This window comes from Pogona vitticeps, chromosome 13, assembly GCF_051106095.1.
Source record: "Pogona vitticeps strain Pit_001003342236 chromosome 13, PviZW2.1, whole genome shotgun sequence".
Taxonomy (NCBI): Eukaryota; Metazoa; Chordata; class Lepidosauria; order Squamata; family Agamidae; genus Pogona; species Pogona vitticeps.
Genome location: NC_135795.1, coordinates 18,974,359 through 18,991,745, shown reverse-complemented (window position 1 = coordinate 18,991,745; position 17,387 = coordinate 18,974,359). Strand labels below are relative to the sequence as shown.

Genomic DNA, 17,387 nt, shown 5'->3' with positions numbered 1-17,387 from the left:
GAATTGATGACTCTGGGCTGGAGGGGTCTGATTTAGTCGAAATCCGCTTTTTGCTTTTCCCAGGAAAGCCTGCTTCTCTGCTGCTGCCAGCCGGCCTTTCTTCTGGTAGCTGCGGCCTGCGAGCAGTCAGTTCCCTCCCCCCCCCCCAGAGCCTGCAATAAAAATGCACAGCTGGAGCAGAAGCCAGGAACTGGCACGATGGGAAGATTCGGTGGCTATTAAGCAAGAGCTGGGTGGGCGCCACTCTCTGCGCATTCCAGGCAGAGGCCAACATTTTCATTAGCTGCCCCCCCCCTTCCCTGCCTGTCCAGGAGCAGATGTGACCTCTGTAATGGGACGATGGCCCCAGGAGGTCAGTTCCTTAAGGGCGTCTCAGCCAAGTTGCTCAGATCTCTGTGCACAGCTTTAGAAAGGGCAAGGAGAGGCAGCATTTCAGAACCCCCTTGTGTAAAGCCCTACATGGAAACCAGACAGAGTGGATCTTGCCGCTTTTTGAAGCCTCTCCCTCTTGCCAAGCTGGTATAATACCAGAACCCAACCGACGGGTGGTGGATCTCCTGGACAAGAGAGTCTGGGCTGGGTCGCTTGTTGTTCGTTGTTCTTCTGACAAGACGCAAACGTCTTATTCACGGAGAGTTTGCAGCAACTGACTGCCGAGGGACGGTTTTTGAGCAGACTGATGCTGCACTTTCAAAAAAATTAGTTTGTGTTTTAAGACTCCAGCTTTTTTGCCTGTTTTTATTTGTACCCGTTTAAGCCTTGCTGTGAGCTCCTAGTCCTGGGACAATTAATTAGGTAAATAAATAAACATCCAGTTAATACTCAGGGGGCTCAAATGATTTGAGCCAGATGGCTTTGTGGTGGAGAACCTGGGCGGTCTGGGGTCCAGGCACTAGCCAGCTTCCTTTCTCTCCCACGGGCATCTCTGCCTTCACCTCTTCTTGCATGCCCAGATTTTGCAACCCTCCCTCTCCCAACACAGGTTCTGGAGACTCCTCCTGAAACGCCTGAAGGACATTCAATCTGCAAGTGTGTTTAGTAAAAAAAAAGACGACTTGTCGCACTGTTAAGGCGAGCTGATTCGGTTTAGTGTGAACTTCTGTGGGACTACAATCCATTTCAATCAGAGTACCCTCTTTGAAAACTGGTTCAAGTCTGCAAGCAAATAATGGAGGAAAGGGGAGGTTTTATACAGTGGACTCAGCCTTGCCACCCTCTAATGGACTCAAAATGGACCAACAGTCATGATGCCAGTTACAGGAAACTTGAGTCCAAATACCAACAAACCGCTAGGCACATCAAGGCTATCTGAGTTTTGCTTTCTCATCAGTAGATGGAGGGAACTGTAAAAAGGTACAGTACAGACTAGCCAGTCTGCCATTTCCATCTTCTGCTTTGTCCATTTGGGATAAGTAAGAAGTTATGTTGATGCCACCCTTCCTCTCATAGGCTCACACACGCACACAGAGTCTGGAGCTACAAGCTAGAGACCCCAAAACCACCAACCAGGATGAGAGCGTCCTTCCAACTTCCTCTGTTAGCTAATAAAACTACCCGCATCTAGGGGTTGCTAGTGATCCCCTCCCCATCTCATTTGGCCTCAATTACCAACTTAATTTGCTCACTGGTTTCATGGCAAGGTCAGGGGCTCAAAAGCAGTTACTTCCTCTGCAAATAAGTATCTCCTGAAGCTGGACAGGAAACTTTCCTTCATAAGGACAACAAGCAGATTTTTCTCTGCCTCCAAGGTGGGGGTCCCATTTCCGGAGGGAGAGGATGGAGGGTGGGGTCAGGGGAAGAACAGACGCTGACTCTGTTCTAACACATAATGCAACACTGGCCCAGCATTACACACGCCAGGGTTAGGAACATGTACCTCCTGCCAGGCAGTCAAGGAATGAAAGCTCAAGAACAGTTACAGACTAAAGTTATTGATCAGCAAAGGATAAGACAGGCAGGTAGGTGTTAAGTTGTGTACTGTGTATTGGGAAGTTCACTGAAAACAAGACTGAAGTTTACTGATTGGAAAATGAGGCAATTAACCACTCAGAATGCATATGGGTAAAAAGCACCCACTTTTGAAAGAGCAATGGGAGTAACATTTCCAAATAACTTTTACTATGTGCGGGTTTTTTAAAGTTGCCAAGTGTGTTTTTTAAAAAAAGCACCACCTCCCCATCATGTTTGAAAATAATAACACCCATGCAGTGATTAAAAGGTGTTTGCTTAAATCAATCTAAACAATTCTGCAGCATCTGTATTAATGTCTGTCCATTATCAATAAACCTGTATCTATTGTTCAAAGCATTACCTAATGGTTGCCTTTGCTACAAATCATACCACAATGCAGAGGCAAGATTCAAACCACACACCTCACGATCCAAAGGAGTGTACCAGCTCCCAAAATAAGGATTTACATCTTGACTTTCAGTAGTATGTTCTTGAACAATTATAAAAACAGAAACTTACAACAGAAATCCCCACTTTTTCTCTCTTGTACTCAGAGATCTGCTGGACCCTGCTCAACTGCAAAATCTAAACGACCGGGACAACGCATTTCAACCATGTCCTGTTCACTCCCCTGAAGAGAGAAGGGCGGCCAGAACTCTACATCAAAACACCCTAACTGCAGATGTCTGTCATCGCAAAGTGCAAAGCTTCTGCTCAAATACAATGAAACCAATACCAACAGGCAAAAGACAAACCAAACACTCACGCAAAAGCATGTATAAACTGCTGTGTTTTAATTAACTGGTAGCTCAAAGACAACAGTGTGTGTGTGTGTGTGTGTGTTGGGGAATGGACAACTGGATTCTCAAACAGAATAACCAATATACACAGCAGGTGATGCAAGCAGCTACGGGGGGTGTGGGTGTGGGGTGTGTGTTCAAATCTGATCCTGTCCAGACCTCTCTGCTCTTTGAAGGGAATCCAGGGATCCTGCCATAAGGCAGGAAAGGCAAAAGGTCCCAGGAGGAAATGGCTGGGAAGAGACACCGCGGAAGGTAAAACAAGAAACCTGAACCACCCTTAGACATGGATGTTTGCCACCTGCAGCTATTTTAGGTGCCCTGGAGACCATAAAGCTCTCCATAAGGCTAACAATCTGATTTTAAAAGATGGCGGAAACCTTCCAACTTTTTCTCTCCCACCACTTTACGAGACCTTCCGAACAAGAGATGTGAACGTGGGCAGGACAGCCTTGTTGTTGCATTGTATTATGTTTCCTTATGTTGTCTTTGTTTCTATATCAGTATTGATGTTTTGATTAGTGGGCAGTGTTAGATGTTTTGCTTATTGTTATGTTTTATGTTGCAAATCGCCCAGAGTGGCCATTGGTCAGACGGGCAGTATATAAATCAAATCAATCTGATTTATATGCCACCCATCTAACCAAATGTATTCAAATAAGATAAATTGTGCCTCACTGTTGCTGCCTTTAAGTGTGCCACCACTGCCAGCCAGACTTTGCAGCTGTGCTGTCCATCAAGACAGGAGAACAGTCATGGAGCCCCTAAAATATCTGCACAGCACCTACCTCAAAGACCCCTTCGGGCATTTTCCCCCCAGCCCTTTCTGTGCAACGTAACCAGGAGGCTTGGCTTGGCTGTGAGGACCACATTAATGGGGCAAAAGTCGGAGGGGCACAGAGGGAGCAAATGTGGCCGCTCTGATATCACCATCTCTCTCATAAAACAACATTTATGCTGACTGATTACAAAGCAAAGCAAAGCAAGTAAATTAAGAATGCACCTGAGTAAAAAGAACACAACTTGAAAGAGAAATGGGAGTAACTTTTTCCAAGTGGCGTTTGCTATCTACATGTTTTTAAAGTATCAGAGTGTGATTTTAGAAACCACCACCCTGTTATGTTTGAAAATAACAACAATGCGTGTGTATTGAGAGAAAACAGAGAAACGTGTGTTGATAGAATACATGTCCCAAAATGTTCCAATGCTGTTACCGGGCCTGTTGCTAACTTTCACAGCATATCTACTTTGAAATCAGAACAGCTAGCAAGAACACAGTCCTGTGCTTTTCTGACCTCTACCAAACATCTATATTTGGGGTTTTCTTTCTTTTTTCAAGAATATCCGCTATTGCGCCCTTCCAGAAATCCTGGTTCATATGCTAAAATGCTCTTCAGAGACTCTCCTTTGGAGCCCATGGGATCCACAGTGAGAAGGGATGAAAATGAGAGAGAACAAGATGGAGGTCTCCCATAACAGAGTGCAGTCACTCCCCATTCTGGACCCTTTTCAGAATGAGGTAAAAACCTTTATAATTTTTGTAGGCATTTCCAATAAGTCCTGAGAACGCCTCTACCGGAATGGTTTCAAGAACCTTTATTGGCCATTTCTACTTGTTCCTAGTGTTTTATATTGACTTATAAAAACTGACTTTGTCTTCATTTTACATGTTGAAAAGTGGACCTAGGAACTCATTTCGTTTCTTAAGGGAAAAATATTTCTGAAGCCTCAAACATCGCTCTCTCGCCCTCCCAGGAGATGATTTTTGAAATGCAAGTCTAGATTGATAGACGTTGGAAGCACACACCCCTCCAAGATCCATTTCTCTACATTTTTTATTCTTTTTCTCCACCCAGGCCAAAACCAAAGCTGAATTCTGCGAGTAGGGCAGAACCACTAAAAATGGGTAAGAGTCGCTGTGATAATCACAACTGTTGCAACTCACAAATTCTGCTTTGTTTCAAAGTCTGGTAATTATACCAGCGTTTTGCACTTCTCTTTTATTGTAATGATCTTGGTTGCTTTCAATGCAGGTACGTTTAAGAAATTAGGAACTGGAGTAAAAGCTTTTTAAAGCAAGACTGTTTTCCCACCACAGGTGAGTGATAGGTGGACACAGAGTCCAGTTCTCAATGAAGTTTGGAAAAGGGTTTAAAAAACAAACCAACCCTGTGTTTCCCAGAATCCTCCAGCTACCATGTTCCCTGATCATGCTAACTGAACAGTTCTGAGAGCGGTTGTTGAAAAAAATTTTTTACCCAAACAGTGGTTTCCAGAGGTGTCAGACTGCAGATGGGGATTTTAAATTCTATTTCAGCCTCTTAAATGCTTTTCAGCTTTTGCATCTTCTATCCTCCCACGGATGCTTCTTCTGGAACATTCAGCAACTACCCAGAAGGATCTGTGGAGCAATCTCAGGCATGATCTGACCTCTGCGATAAATCTCTCTTCCCCCTCCCCACCTCCATCCCAGCACATCCTGACGCAAATCACAGCTGCCTGCTCATCCATCTCCTTCTAGAACTATCGGCAGAGACCTTAAGAGGAATGTCATCTTTTGGGGCAGGCAAGAGCAACTTTAAACCGCGGGTGGGAGATGAAAAGATCTCTCTGTTCTACGGAGCAAGAGTGTGTGGCAAGCGGGTCAAATCTAGGATTGTTACTTCTGTAAACACAACTCCCTTCAGGTCAAAATAAGGACACCCAGCGGCCCAGGGAGTGGCCTTAGCCCAAGTCCCCATCTCAACATCCCATCCACCATTTCGTCAAAGAACCAGGAGGCAAAAAAGAAGGATGCTGCTACAGTTAGAGGCATTTGGTTTTTACATCTACCATTTATGGCAAGTTGATGAGCCTGGAGGATTTGGAGATACCTTGAGTGCCCACGTGTACTAGAAGCACGCCCCCAAGTCCCAGGTGGACAGTCTGTTGCAGGAAGGGTTGATGGGACTTGGAGGACAGCATGGGGATGCAGAGAGACTGAATTCTTGGTAGTCGCTATAAAAACAACAACCCTGCATCCTCGCAGAGATACCTGTACCAGTGCTTGAGAGCCACAGCCCTGTATCAATTAAGAGAAGGATCCACTCATCCTTCTCTCTTTCTCTAAATCCTTTCCCCAACATCCTGAAGACAGAGAGACAGAAAGAAAACCAAGACGCTTGGCTTCTGCACCCAAGACAGGAGAGCCACCAGACACAATTCCACCTCAACAGTAAAATCTCAGCTCATGGTACTCTAAGTCACCGGGATGTGCATCTCACCTATCTGCCTGGATGAGAAGCAGAAGAGGGGAAATGGTCCAATATGCATGAAAGAGAAATGCACCCTGAGTTTGCCGTTTGCTGGACAGGAGGGGCAGAAGGTGACGGCTTCAGATGTTTTAAGCAGAAGCAGTTTGCTAGAACTGATGTGGGTTCTGGGACATGCCTCTTGTCCATTCTGCTTGCACACTGTTTTTATAACAATATATTGCCGGATCGAAAGGAAGCAGGTGTGCATCTAGTGGCAGAACACTGGGTGATGTGATGACGTGCAGCAGAGCAGCCAAACCAGCTCCTGGTTGCTTATCAAGAGCAACAAGAAAGATGCCCTCCCGGCCCCCAAATCCTGGCCATTCACTAAATGCACTGGAATACAAAATTTGCAGTGATTCAGAGGCAGATTTACAAAGGAAGATCATCCTAGGTGAAGATACGGATCCCTCCACCACTTCGCATTTGCGTCCACCCCATCTCAAGCTATGACTTGACATGTTGATCTTGTTAACGGCCCTTGGCAGTAGAGAAGAACAGAAGCATGAGGCCCCCACGCTCCCGTTCTAGAAGCCACCACAACAGTTAATGCCTGAACTCCCCCCTTCTGGTCCTCAAGTTCTCCCATTTCACAGTTCAGAAAACTCTGGCTAAAGCTCTCATTATCCATCTCAGCTTCACTGACCATGCCGGTCTGCATGTTGGCAAGCCAGCCCAGAAATGAGTGGAAACCAAAGCCAGGCGTGAATTTGCCCGGCCTTTATTCCTTACTTGCAGGGCCTCTTCCCTGCCTGAATTCCTGGCCGTGGGGGGAAAGCAGCTGGGGACAGAGCGCCTCTCATCCAGTTCCTCCTTTCAGATGACATGGAAGGGCTGTTTTCCCAGCCCTGCAAAGACAGAGCTGCCATGATGAGTGAGAGTAGTTCCATCCAGCTTAGTTCATAAATCAAATTTATTTCCAAGCAGATGTCAACGCGACCCCACGGATTCAGAGGTGCACCTTTTCCATTCATGAGACAGGAGGGAGACTGCTCACAAGAGCAGGGTGGCCATTAAGACAAGCATTTGCTTTCTTTCCCGGAGGAAAACTTGGGCAAACTGACAAACAGTTGTTGTTGTTTTTAAATCGGAAAGAGTTCCTTTTTATCATATATTCCTTGTTATGAACATTTTGTGCTTATTTCCATCCTATCTCTCACATCTCCATGAAGTAAAGGTGTGGAATGTGGAATACTGTCGAACTAAACTCTCGTAACTCATCGGTGCAGGATATCAAGCACGGCCAGATGGTCACTCCTTTAGCGGGACCTTTAATGTCTAACTGACACTCGTAGGTTAACCTGCATCTAACCGGTATGACGTCCAGCAGCAGGTGGGCATGTGCAGGAGAGGATGCTCCTTCCACTCAAAAAACAAACAAAACCATTCCCCCCCACAGACCTCTAGAAAGTATTGGCAAATAAAGACCTTCCAGAGAACTAGACCAGATACCTACAAAGAGGTCTAAAATCTGACAGCCCCTAACTAAACGAGAAACATAAAAAGTGCTAGCAAGAAAAAAAAGCAGTTTTTAAAGCCCACAGGGAAAAAATATATATATATTGGTCTTCAAAACAAGAAATCGCATGGATTCTCTTTCAGCACAGCGGTACATCAAATTGAAGATGATGCCTTCTGTAAGGAAAGCATCTTAACTCTGGAACTCAAGAGCCAGTTCCAGCAATGTGGGGCCTCCCGCTTCTCGGCCGTCCGCATTCCAGCCCTGCAACTGGTTAGCAACAGACCTCCTTTCCTCGCCAACCTACCAATTTCCTGCCATCTCCCTCTCTCTTAGGCCTTCCATGCAATTCCTCTTACCCTTCCTCCTTCTCCTCCTCCTCCTCCTCCTCAACCCTTATGAGCTGTCTTCCTTATTGTCACTTCAGGAAATATTATCCCAGTGAAAGCGGGCCAGGTTGCCAGGAAACGGAACAGAGAAATTTACGGCCTCCAGCGCTTGATGATTAAGAGGATTTGGATGGAGTTCCATCCGTAACACAAAGCCTTGCCGGTTTTGCAAATTCATGGGTTCATTTTCACAAGGAGCCAGAAAAGCAGCTCCTTCTTCTCTCCCAGAGGGGTGTGTTGTATGGGGCGGTGGGGGGAGGACTCTTAGAGCAGCAAAGAAGTCGGAGGGAAGACATTCCCAAGAAGCAAAGAGATTTTCTTTTGCTATGGCTGCAGCTTTGTAAATAAGTTACTAGGTCCTGTGCGAGTTAGTACCTTGCCTTTCCACAATTTAATAAGGTAAATCATTTGCAGAGCAGCAACACAGCTGAGAGAAGAACAAAATCTTCCCTCTGCAACAGCTCTTTCCTCTGGTCAGTATCATGTCATTTAATCCATGTTTCCCACCTCATAGGTCTGATGGGGAGTGTGCTAAGAAGATCCACAAAAGCTTACATTAAAATATAATAGTCTTTCAGGAGCCACAGTGCTTTTCTCTCTTTTTTTCCTTTTGTTTTTGATAGATCATTTCCTGGAGCCCTTCAGGGTTTATAGTCAGAGCTCTGGAAAAGTTCCCCTTTTGGATAACAGATCCTCAGAATCCCACAGGCTGGCTGGAGAGTTGTGGATGTCGTAGTCCAAAGCAGCAACACGCCCAAGCTACAGAACTGGAGATGGACCCTCTCTAGACAGAAGCCTTGCTGCTGAACGTGATTTGCAGGCACGGCCCCAAGTTCAATCCCTAGAGGGTCTCCTAGGTAGGGCTAGGAAATGATCCTGTTTCCTGTGTTCCTCAGGCTGCCCAAGAAGGACACAGGCACCCACTGCAGTGAATAAAGCACAGAAAGCCCTTAACCTCCTGTCCTGACCCAGAAAGAATCAGTGACAGACTTGATCGCTCCCTCCTTCTGAAGCTGAGCAAACCAGTTCGTACAGACTAGACCCTGTTTCCAACGCAGGCCTCAGCAAAACAGCCAAGGATGGCCACTGCAATCAGAACCAAAATAACCAACTGTCAGGTAGAAAAAGAGAAAGGAAAACTGAGGTTGACAGGTAAAAACTAGGGAATCATTTTACCCTCTTAATTCTGTGAGAAAACGTATGATTTAAGGCAGCCCTTCTCAGTGGGGGACCATATGGCCCCTTGGGGGGCCCCTGGCCCATTTGAAGCAGGTTACAGACTAGAAACAATTCTTCCCACATCACCTTATAAGGTTCGTTATGCAATAGATACAATCCTGATTTGCCCTATATTTCTTTCATATTGTGTTTATTGTGGCCAGAAAACGGCTGAGAATGGCTGATTCAAGGTACACCTCGTGATGGAGCTCCAGCTGGAACTGGACAAGAAGCGGGACGATGGAAGCTCCTTCGGCAGTTACTTAAGGGCAAGCAAGCCAAGGCTGAGGTGGTCAGAGGCTTGAGGGTATTGCAGAGTGGACCAGGTGAGATCTCAAGACAGAAGCCGTAACAGCACCATGTCAGAGAGTTATGCGTCATATAGGATGACTTATGGATGCGTAGTTAATCACAAGGGAAGGCAGAAGTTAAGGCTTGGAAGCTAGCATAATCTGGAGATGCAGACAAATAAATATGGCAGTTTATATTAAATGCAAGGCTCATATCTGTACTGCAAAAGAGAGTGAAATCCTGTCCAGAACCTGGCCACTTGAGGCTTCACCCCAAAACCACACAAGAGATTTTAATTTTTAGTATTCCTAAAGAAAAACAGACATACTGCCTCTGACTGTGCACCCTATCTGAAAACAGAGGGCTGCAGGGGTGGTGAGGATGATGATGAGAAGGAGAAACCTGCCCAGCTGCTCTTAAAGGACAAAGGTGCCCTCTCAAGCAAGGGGTCTCCTTACAGTCACCTGTAAATATAGACAGAAGGGACTCATCCTGCCACCCCCAGCTCGTACACAGAGTAGAACTGTTGGTGGCAGAAGGAAGTGACATTAAATCTGGTTGTAGAATGGTCCATGTTTCAGTCCATCCTTCAAACGTGGTATCTACTCTCTGGGGAACACAAAAAGGAATGAGCCACGTACACCTCTGAGCACGCCCAGAGTTCATGAAAAATAGCAACTTAACAATCAACTAGAGAGTGGAAATGTTTGCTTTTTTGGTGGTGGTGGTCGGGGGATTACAGCCTCCAGAATACTCCAGGCAGTAGAACCCTCAGGTTCTCCACACCAGGCCATCCTTCAAGGATTCTCACCCAACCACCTTGCCCTCTCCGTCACAGTAACAACCAGAAGTTAGAAATACGTAATAAGTTACCAGCCATCTAATTTTCTGCAACTAGTTACTTTTCAGGAAATGCTGGGGCAACAAATTTGCATTTCAAAACTAAACAGAGGAAGCAGGTCTGAAGTTACTTCACTGGTATGGCGACAAGAGATCTTTCTAGTCACTTTCAACATTATTTTTCAAAAATATTTTACTGGATTTACCCAGCACTGTTCATGTTTCATGCAATTAATCCCAAGTTCTTTTTCTTAAAGTAATTGAGAAAGCAACAAGCAGTAAAATAAGCAATAAGCCACCTTTTGCAACAATCCATGACAGACTTCCTTTTCAAAATAGCGTATAAGAGAAAAAAATTGTTAAAAAGTAAATCTGTAAAGTTGTGCCAAATAAACCACAGACACCACTCAAAATGGAGCCTCAGGAGGACTGGGGGGGAGGGGGGCGGGGGGGGGAAGAGATCTTGCCACTCACCATCTCATCCAAAGCATAGCGAAGGAGGCCGTGTTCATAAAGGATGAAGAACCGGCGCTGCCATTTCTAAATGAAAAAAAGAAGCAAGCATGGCCCAGTTTAAAATGTGAATATTCGAATGAGCAGAAGATCCCAACTCAATTTACAGAGATGACCCAGGGCTGTGTGTCTCTCCCCTCTTGCTCTTTGTTCTGCTTCGCTCTCCCCAACATCTCGTTCTGCTCTTCCTCTCCCTCTGACTCTGTTTCTTCATACAAGGCCCCAGGTGAAGCACAGCTTTGGTGCTGGAGGGCATCTGTTGGCCTTCCTCATCAAGGCAGCCTCATCTCTGGAGGGAAGCATTAGCCAAAAAGCACCCCCCCATGTTAACCAGCAGCCAAAGGATTGGGGATCAGACCCAGAGATTTGACTTTGCCCAGTTTTTAAGAAGCGGGTGCTGAGACGACTTGAAGGAAGGCAAACAGGCACTAAACCACCTCTGCTAAGCCATTGCCTGTTGCCAGCCATCTGTGTCTTCTAATGGGGAGATTTAAAAGCTGAGCAGAAAGGGCATTCTCTCACCCACCACCAGGAGCATCAAAAAAAATCCATCCATTGGGTATACCCAGACATGTAACCGCCACGAGTCACCCTCTTTCTTGAGACCTCTGCAGAACCTAGACCTGGTAATGTCAGGATTCCATTTCCCAGAATCCCCCACCGGCATAATTTAGGCCGGTTTCAGGAAGTCAACATAAGGAGATGCCCAGGGTTGCTCAGCTGTGGTTTCTGGGATTCTGAGAATTTGTTTTTGATTTGATTTGATTTGATTGGCATTTGCTCCTTTCACCCGGAATTCTTCACTCATACCTCCCCATCCTTTGTGGCTCAAGAGCCAAAGAGGGCCGCTGCCCTACTTACCCGAGAGCGATGCACGGGGTTGTCAAAATCGGTGCCCTCTGGAGTCAACAAAAGCCATCCCCCATAGATAGGCTTGGCCTGAAAAGGAAGCAAAAGAGAGAAAGGGAGGGAGGGAGAAATAATCAGCATTGTTTATTTATTTTTATGGAAAGGTACAGCCTGAGACAATGGTATTCAGTGACACAAGTCACAGCAGCTCCCGGTTGTGGAAACTGGCGCAAGACCCTTGATGTTTTCAGGATGGGAAAAAGCCTCTATGGCGCTCATCTTAAAAGTTCTGAGCACAGCAGGGGAGCTTCGGCTTTGCAGATAGTGAAGTCCCAGCAGGTTCACTCCTCAGCCCTCCCCAGTTCAAACAATGTCAAGTATCAACAACGTCAAGTATCAGGCGATGCCAAAGAGCCCTCTCTGACCAAGACCCTTCGGACACCATCAGACGAAGCAGGCAATCCTTCCCCCCAAAGCTTACAAAAGTGAGTTGCAGGGATTTTAATCTCCCTTACTCTAGCCGCGGTGGGATTCTCAGAGCCAGAGGTGTATCGGCTTGGGCTTTGGAACTACAACTCCCAGAAATCCTGTCCAGTCTAGTTGGTGGTGAAGGCTCCTGGCAGTTTTAGTCCAAGAACATCTGGGGATCGAGGGTTGAGAAACTATGGGGCCTCTCTCTAAGGTGGGCTGTTTGCCTACCTCTGAGGGCCACAGCCTGGCTAAGTAGCCTCATCCCCAGAAGGCTGACCGCGAGCAACACATTGGTCACAGCAACTTTGATCACAGCTAGGATGTGGAATAGTTGTGGCCCAGAGTGGCTTGTAGACGAAGCAGTTAAGCCCAAGGCTCAATCATAGAAATCGTAGATGCTCAGGGTGTTTAAGGCTCAATATGAACAAGAACCCTGAAACGTAACTGCTCCCGTCTACAAGCCAGCGTGTAGCAAGGCCTGTTCTCCTCCCCTTTCAAAAGTTATTGCCTACAAATCTAAGGCAGACATATATTTCCTCTTGGTTTATGATGGCCCCTTATCCAATGAAACTCAGTAACAGCAAGAGACACTAAAACTGAAGCTAAAAATCATACTGTAATCAACTGGGTGTTGGGCTTTTTAAAATTATTATTATTTAAAGAGTCGAAAACCTAAAACCAAGAAAGAAAAGTGAGGATTTTTGTTTGCTTTAAACCGCAAACTGTCACAATAAAATTTTTGTGACACTCTTTAAAACCAAAAACATGCAGAAGCTTGAGGGCTGCTTTCAGCGACACCTTCTCAAACCTGCTGCTCCGGTCCAAGATTTCACAACAGAGATGAAAACGTACACACAGTGCAGTGTAACTATCTGTCTCGAGATACGCGAGGCATTTGTCAACCCTCCACGCCCATTCAAAGCAGGAAAATCATGAACGAAGATAAATATTTTTTGTTACTCATCTGGGAAAAAAAAATCAGAAGCACAAGGAATGCATGGATGTGAAGCCATGTATAGTAAGTAGCTTCAACAAAACTTTTATGAATAAAATCTCTCCTTTTTGTGGTTTATTTTTTTTTTATCCTAGAGAAATACAAGGCATTTGTACATTCTGCATGTCCTCCAATCCCTTATTGGCACTTTTATCAGATGGTTACATGCTTCCCCCATGCAACCAAATGACCCTTCCTTGAATACTTTTCATACAGAGAATATTCCAACATACTTCAGAGTGCCACACCTATTCTAAGAACACAAACCTTTAAGAGAGCCTACCAGGTTTTCCACAAAGATGTTTAATCAGCTAGGTCCGTAAAAGAACCTGGCTAAAGTGTCACAGCAGCTTCAACCACTAAAATTTATGTATGTATGTATGTATGTATGTATGTACGTACGTACGTACGTACGTACGTACGTACGTACTTACTTACTTACTTACTTACTTACTTACTTACTTACTTACTTACTTACTTACTTACTTACTTACTTACTTACTTACTTACTTACTTACTTTATATCCCACCTATCTGGTCGGATTAGGACCACTCTAGGCGGCTAACAACATAAAAATAGTACAATACAAATTAAGAACACGGACAGGTGACAACACATTTGATCAGCAGCCTGGCTTAAATCAGTTCAGTTGTGTGAGAAGATAACCAGTTTTGTTTGTTTTTAAAACCCCTTCGATCTACAGAAACTTGGATGTGAAGAAAAAAATAGTAGTTCTGGAGAAAAAATAAAGAAGCATTCCCTTCTCATGGCAAGAGAAAGCGTTTGGTCCTACGCCCTGTTGCGAGAAGAACATCTTCGCTTTTCCAATGTGAAGGTGCCCGGGGTAGGGGGTTTGGTTTTTTGTGTAGTTTTCTGCTAAGTAGCTGGATTAAAAATAATCAATGCCTTGCTTTGAAAAATGCCTGCCCTGTTAACCGAGGACACCTACTTAACCAATGAAACCTCTTTTGCCAGATTTAACCAATTCCTTGACTTAGAAATTACAACTCTTAGTTTTAACGAACAGCTGCCTCTTCAAAAATAAAATAAAATAATAATTTGTGTCTAATTAAATCAAATTTTTACTAAACCAACATTTGGCTTCCCCCCCCCCTTTGCTCCAGTCAAGTCAAACACACCTTGGTCTCCACTCCAACTTCTTCCAGTCCTCTCCTGGAGCTCCTGGCCTGGATCCCCTTTCCGCGGTTCATGGCCCTCCGTCCTGTTCCGGGTCTCTATGGGAGCTCTGCCCGCTCCACTTCCTACTCTAGGTTTGGCAGATGCCTCTCCTTCCGTCGGGGCGCTTCGGATCCCCACCCATCAAGCCACGCACACCCCTTTGGCAACCTCACCCTTCTCCACACCCTCTGCGTGTCCCGGCTGCCTCGCCCTTCCTGATCTCTGCGTGCTGATGTCTGCCGTCTTTTTCCACTCCACAGTGCCTCGGAGAAGATTGCGCTTCATTCACAATTGACGCTGTCTTCAATTCACCCACTGACAGAACAGCTCGGTTGTGCTGTAATCTGACAGCTGTCAACCTCTGGTAAGTCAAGAGGCTTCTGGACTCCACTTCCCAGAAACCTCAGCCTGCGTGGCTGGGGGGGGGGGATGTCAGAGATTTTGGCAATGGAAAGCTCACAACAAGCCAAAGATTAAGGACCAGTGGCATACAGTGGTGTACCCTCTCATCTTTCCAGCTGAAGGTCCCATGCTCAACGAAAAGTGGGGAGATCCCATGAATGAGAGATTTTTTTTTCTCCCCGCTTCTACCCCAGAGACACTGATATCAGCCAGAGTGCAGCCCTTTTCTGCTGAAGAGGAAAACTCCCATAAAAACAAACAAACTAGGCTTGGTTGATCCAGCATGTTGAAAGCAGACCGGCCTCCCTTCCAGGAACTTATCTGACAGGGATCTGTGTGTGTCCACAGGTTCAAGTCTAGCCTTCACCTTGCCCAAGGCAAATGGCTGCCTTTTAATCACAGCTTCAGCTACTGGGAAATATTCTTTTCCTTTTTGTATCTGGTCTTTTTCTGTGGGTTACGGAAACAAGAGATAGCAATTATGGTCTACCTACCTCACAGGATTTCGAAGACACATACGTATAAAGAGCCACAAGCACTTGAAGCCACACCAGTGTCACTACCGTGATTGTTATAATGCTCTAGTGTTGTCAACAGCTCAGTGGCTGTGAAATTGAGCCCTTGCCCCATCCCCGCTGTATCTCCTGGGAGAGAAATGACCCTTTGTAGCCCCGGGCAAGCCACACAGTCCCGGAATGCTCCCAGAAATATTTTAGGTACCTTGTTTCTGGAACTCTCCAGACCCTCAAGCCACCTGTCTTTCTCAGCTGATACACCTGAAAAATCTTTCACCACACCAACTTCCTAAGCTCAGAGGCCGGCTCAAGAAAGTTCTTCAATCATCATCTCTTCCCTAAAAATCCTACACCAGTCATTTAAAAGGAACAGTTGGGTACAATGGATCAAATACCCAGGAAGGAGCTAACACGGTGGGGTGGACAGAATACTGAATGAGGAATTCCAGCTCAAATCCCCCATTGGGCTATAAAGCTCACTAGAGATTCTGGCCTGGTCGTTCTCTCTCTGCCACAGGGTTCCTGTGAAATTAATGTGGAAGGAGGAACCGCTTATGATGGCCTCTCTCCTCCAGAATACTCGGTCTCACTCCATTCTCACCCGGAGGGAATGGTCCATGTGAACTGGGGAGATCTAGGTTCAAATGTCCACGCCAAGTCCAGTTATCCCCATGCACTCCTTTTGCTCTCTAGGTTGTTTTCTCATTCCTCTTTGCTGCCGGGGCGGGGGGGGGTCTGTGCTCCTTCAAAACTATCAGGGACAGCTATGATGGGGAAGGAGGAAACCGTTTTGGTTCATGTTTACATGAGGCTGTCAAAGAACTCAGCTGAGACTTCCCAGATGCTTACAACGAAGGGGTCACAACCACCCGAGCAAAACCGAGAGGATTCAGGACAGCTTGATTGTATCTGGATATTAAAAGAGGACCTTTATTATTAATACATACTCTTCCCTTGTTTCCCCCTGAAATAACTCAGATGTAAGTTTCTGAAATGTGCAAACACAAATCTGCTCACGACTGCAGTCAACCTTTTGTGTCTGGTAAAAGAGGAGCCTGGAAACAGTGGCCTTCTAGCTGTTATAGTCAAGCATTTCCCATGATCCCTAGCCCTTCAAATGTTACTAGACTATGACTGTCATCATCCCCAACGGTTGGTCATCATGAGTGATCATGGTGGCTGGGAATCTAGAAAACCACAAATCTCTTCTCCACTTCTTTGCCCTGGCAATAAACCACAGAGGGGCAAAAGCAGCAGACCTTCAAAATTGGCACAGTTTTGTAGAAACCAGGCAGAACCTATCATAGGAGTATACGCTTTGCAAGCAAGTACAGCTTTTTCTGCTTACTTGGATGTGCTTTCAATTCACCCTAGATGAGCAACCGCTTGTGAGACAGGCCTGTAAAGCTCTGTAACCAAGATAAAAGTCAACTCTTCCGAGAACCATGCCATCATCATGACAGCCTGACCTAAAACGTCAACACTTATTTATAAACAGTGCATCATGGAACAGAATACTTTGGAACACCACGATCTCTCTCTTTCTCTCAGGATCCCCACAAAGGTTTGTGTAGGGAAATGTTTGCTCTAATTTAAGGCTTCTCTCGCCACCTTTCCAAAGCACACTGTGATGGCTAAAATACAAAAACAAAACAAACAAAAAAACACACCACCTGGCGGAGTCCCTAATCCCAGTGCCAAATGGATTAGGAAGACAAGGGTACCTTGAGAAAATGTTCAAAAAGCTCAGAGGAGGAATTCCCCGGGAGCTGCGTGACTGACCCGTCAAAACATGCTCCAGAAGTTCACATTAGTCACTAGGAAAAACTTCTGGCCTAGGGCAGAAAAGAAGCCAAGCATTCATGGTGGGGAGGAAGAGACTGTTTTGGGTGTTCAGAGATGCTTTCGGGATGGGGAAGATTTTTTCAGCTCGGCGTTTGGGAAAGAAAAGAAGATGCGTGTCTTCCTCTCTTACCCAGCGTGGCTTCTTCAATTATGTATCACAATAACCAGAAGAAGAACTGTAAAAATGAATGCGCCCTCCTGGGGAAAAACTTAGCCACAACCATCTTCCCTCCCCCAATGCATTCCTATTCTCCCCTCAGTAACTTCCCCCATAGCTGGAGATGAGCAAGAGAGGGACGGAAGGTGTCACACAAGGAGACACAGGACATGACCCATTTGTGGCCAGAATCTTTTGCCACACCACACAAAAGTTTCTTC

General features: G+C 45.7%; 1 protein-coding gene across 10 annotated transcripts in view; it reads right to left on the bottom strand.

The window, feature by feature from the left end:
- MPRIP (myosin phosphatase Rho interacting protein) overlaps positions 1 to 17,387 on the bottom strand; it is a 109,088-nt gene that overhangs the window by 79,656 nt on the left and 12,045 nt on the right. For all 10 annotated transcript variants that reach the window (XM_078381284.1, XM_078381283.1, XM_078381288.1 and 7 more), the window contains exons 2-3: positions 11,615 to 11,692; positions 10,715 to 10,780 (exon numbers count right to left, since the gene is read on the bottom strand). In XM_078381284.1, coding sequence (XP_078237410.1) covers positions 10,715 to 10,780; positions 11,615 to 11,692 — 144 coding nt within the window. The remainder of the gene's footprint in view (positions 1 to 10,714; positions 10,781 to 11,614; positions 11,693 to 17,387) is intronic.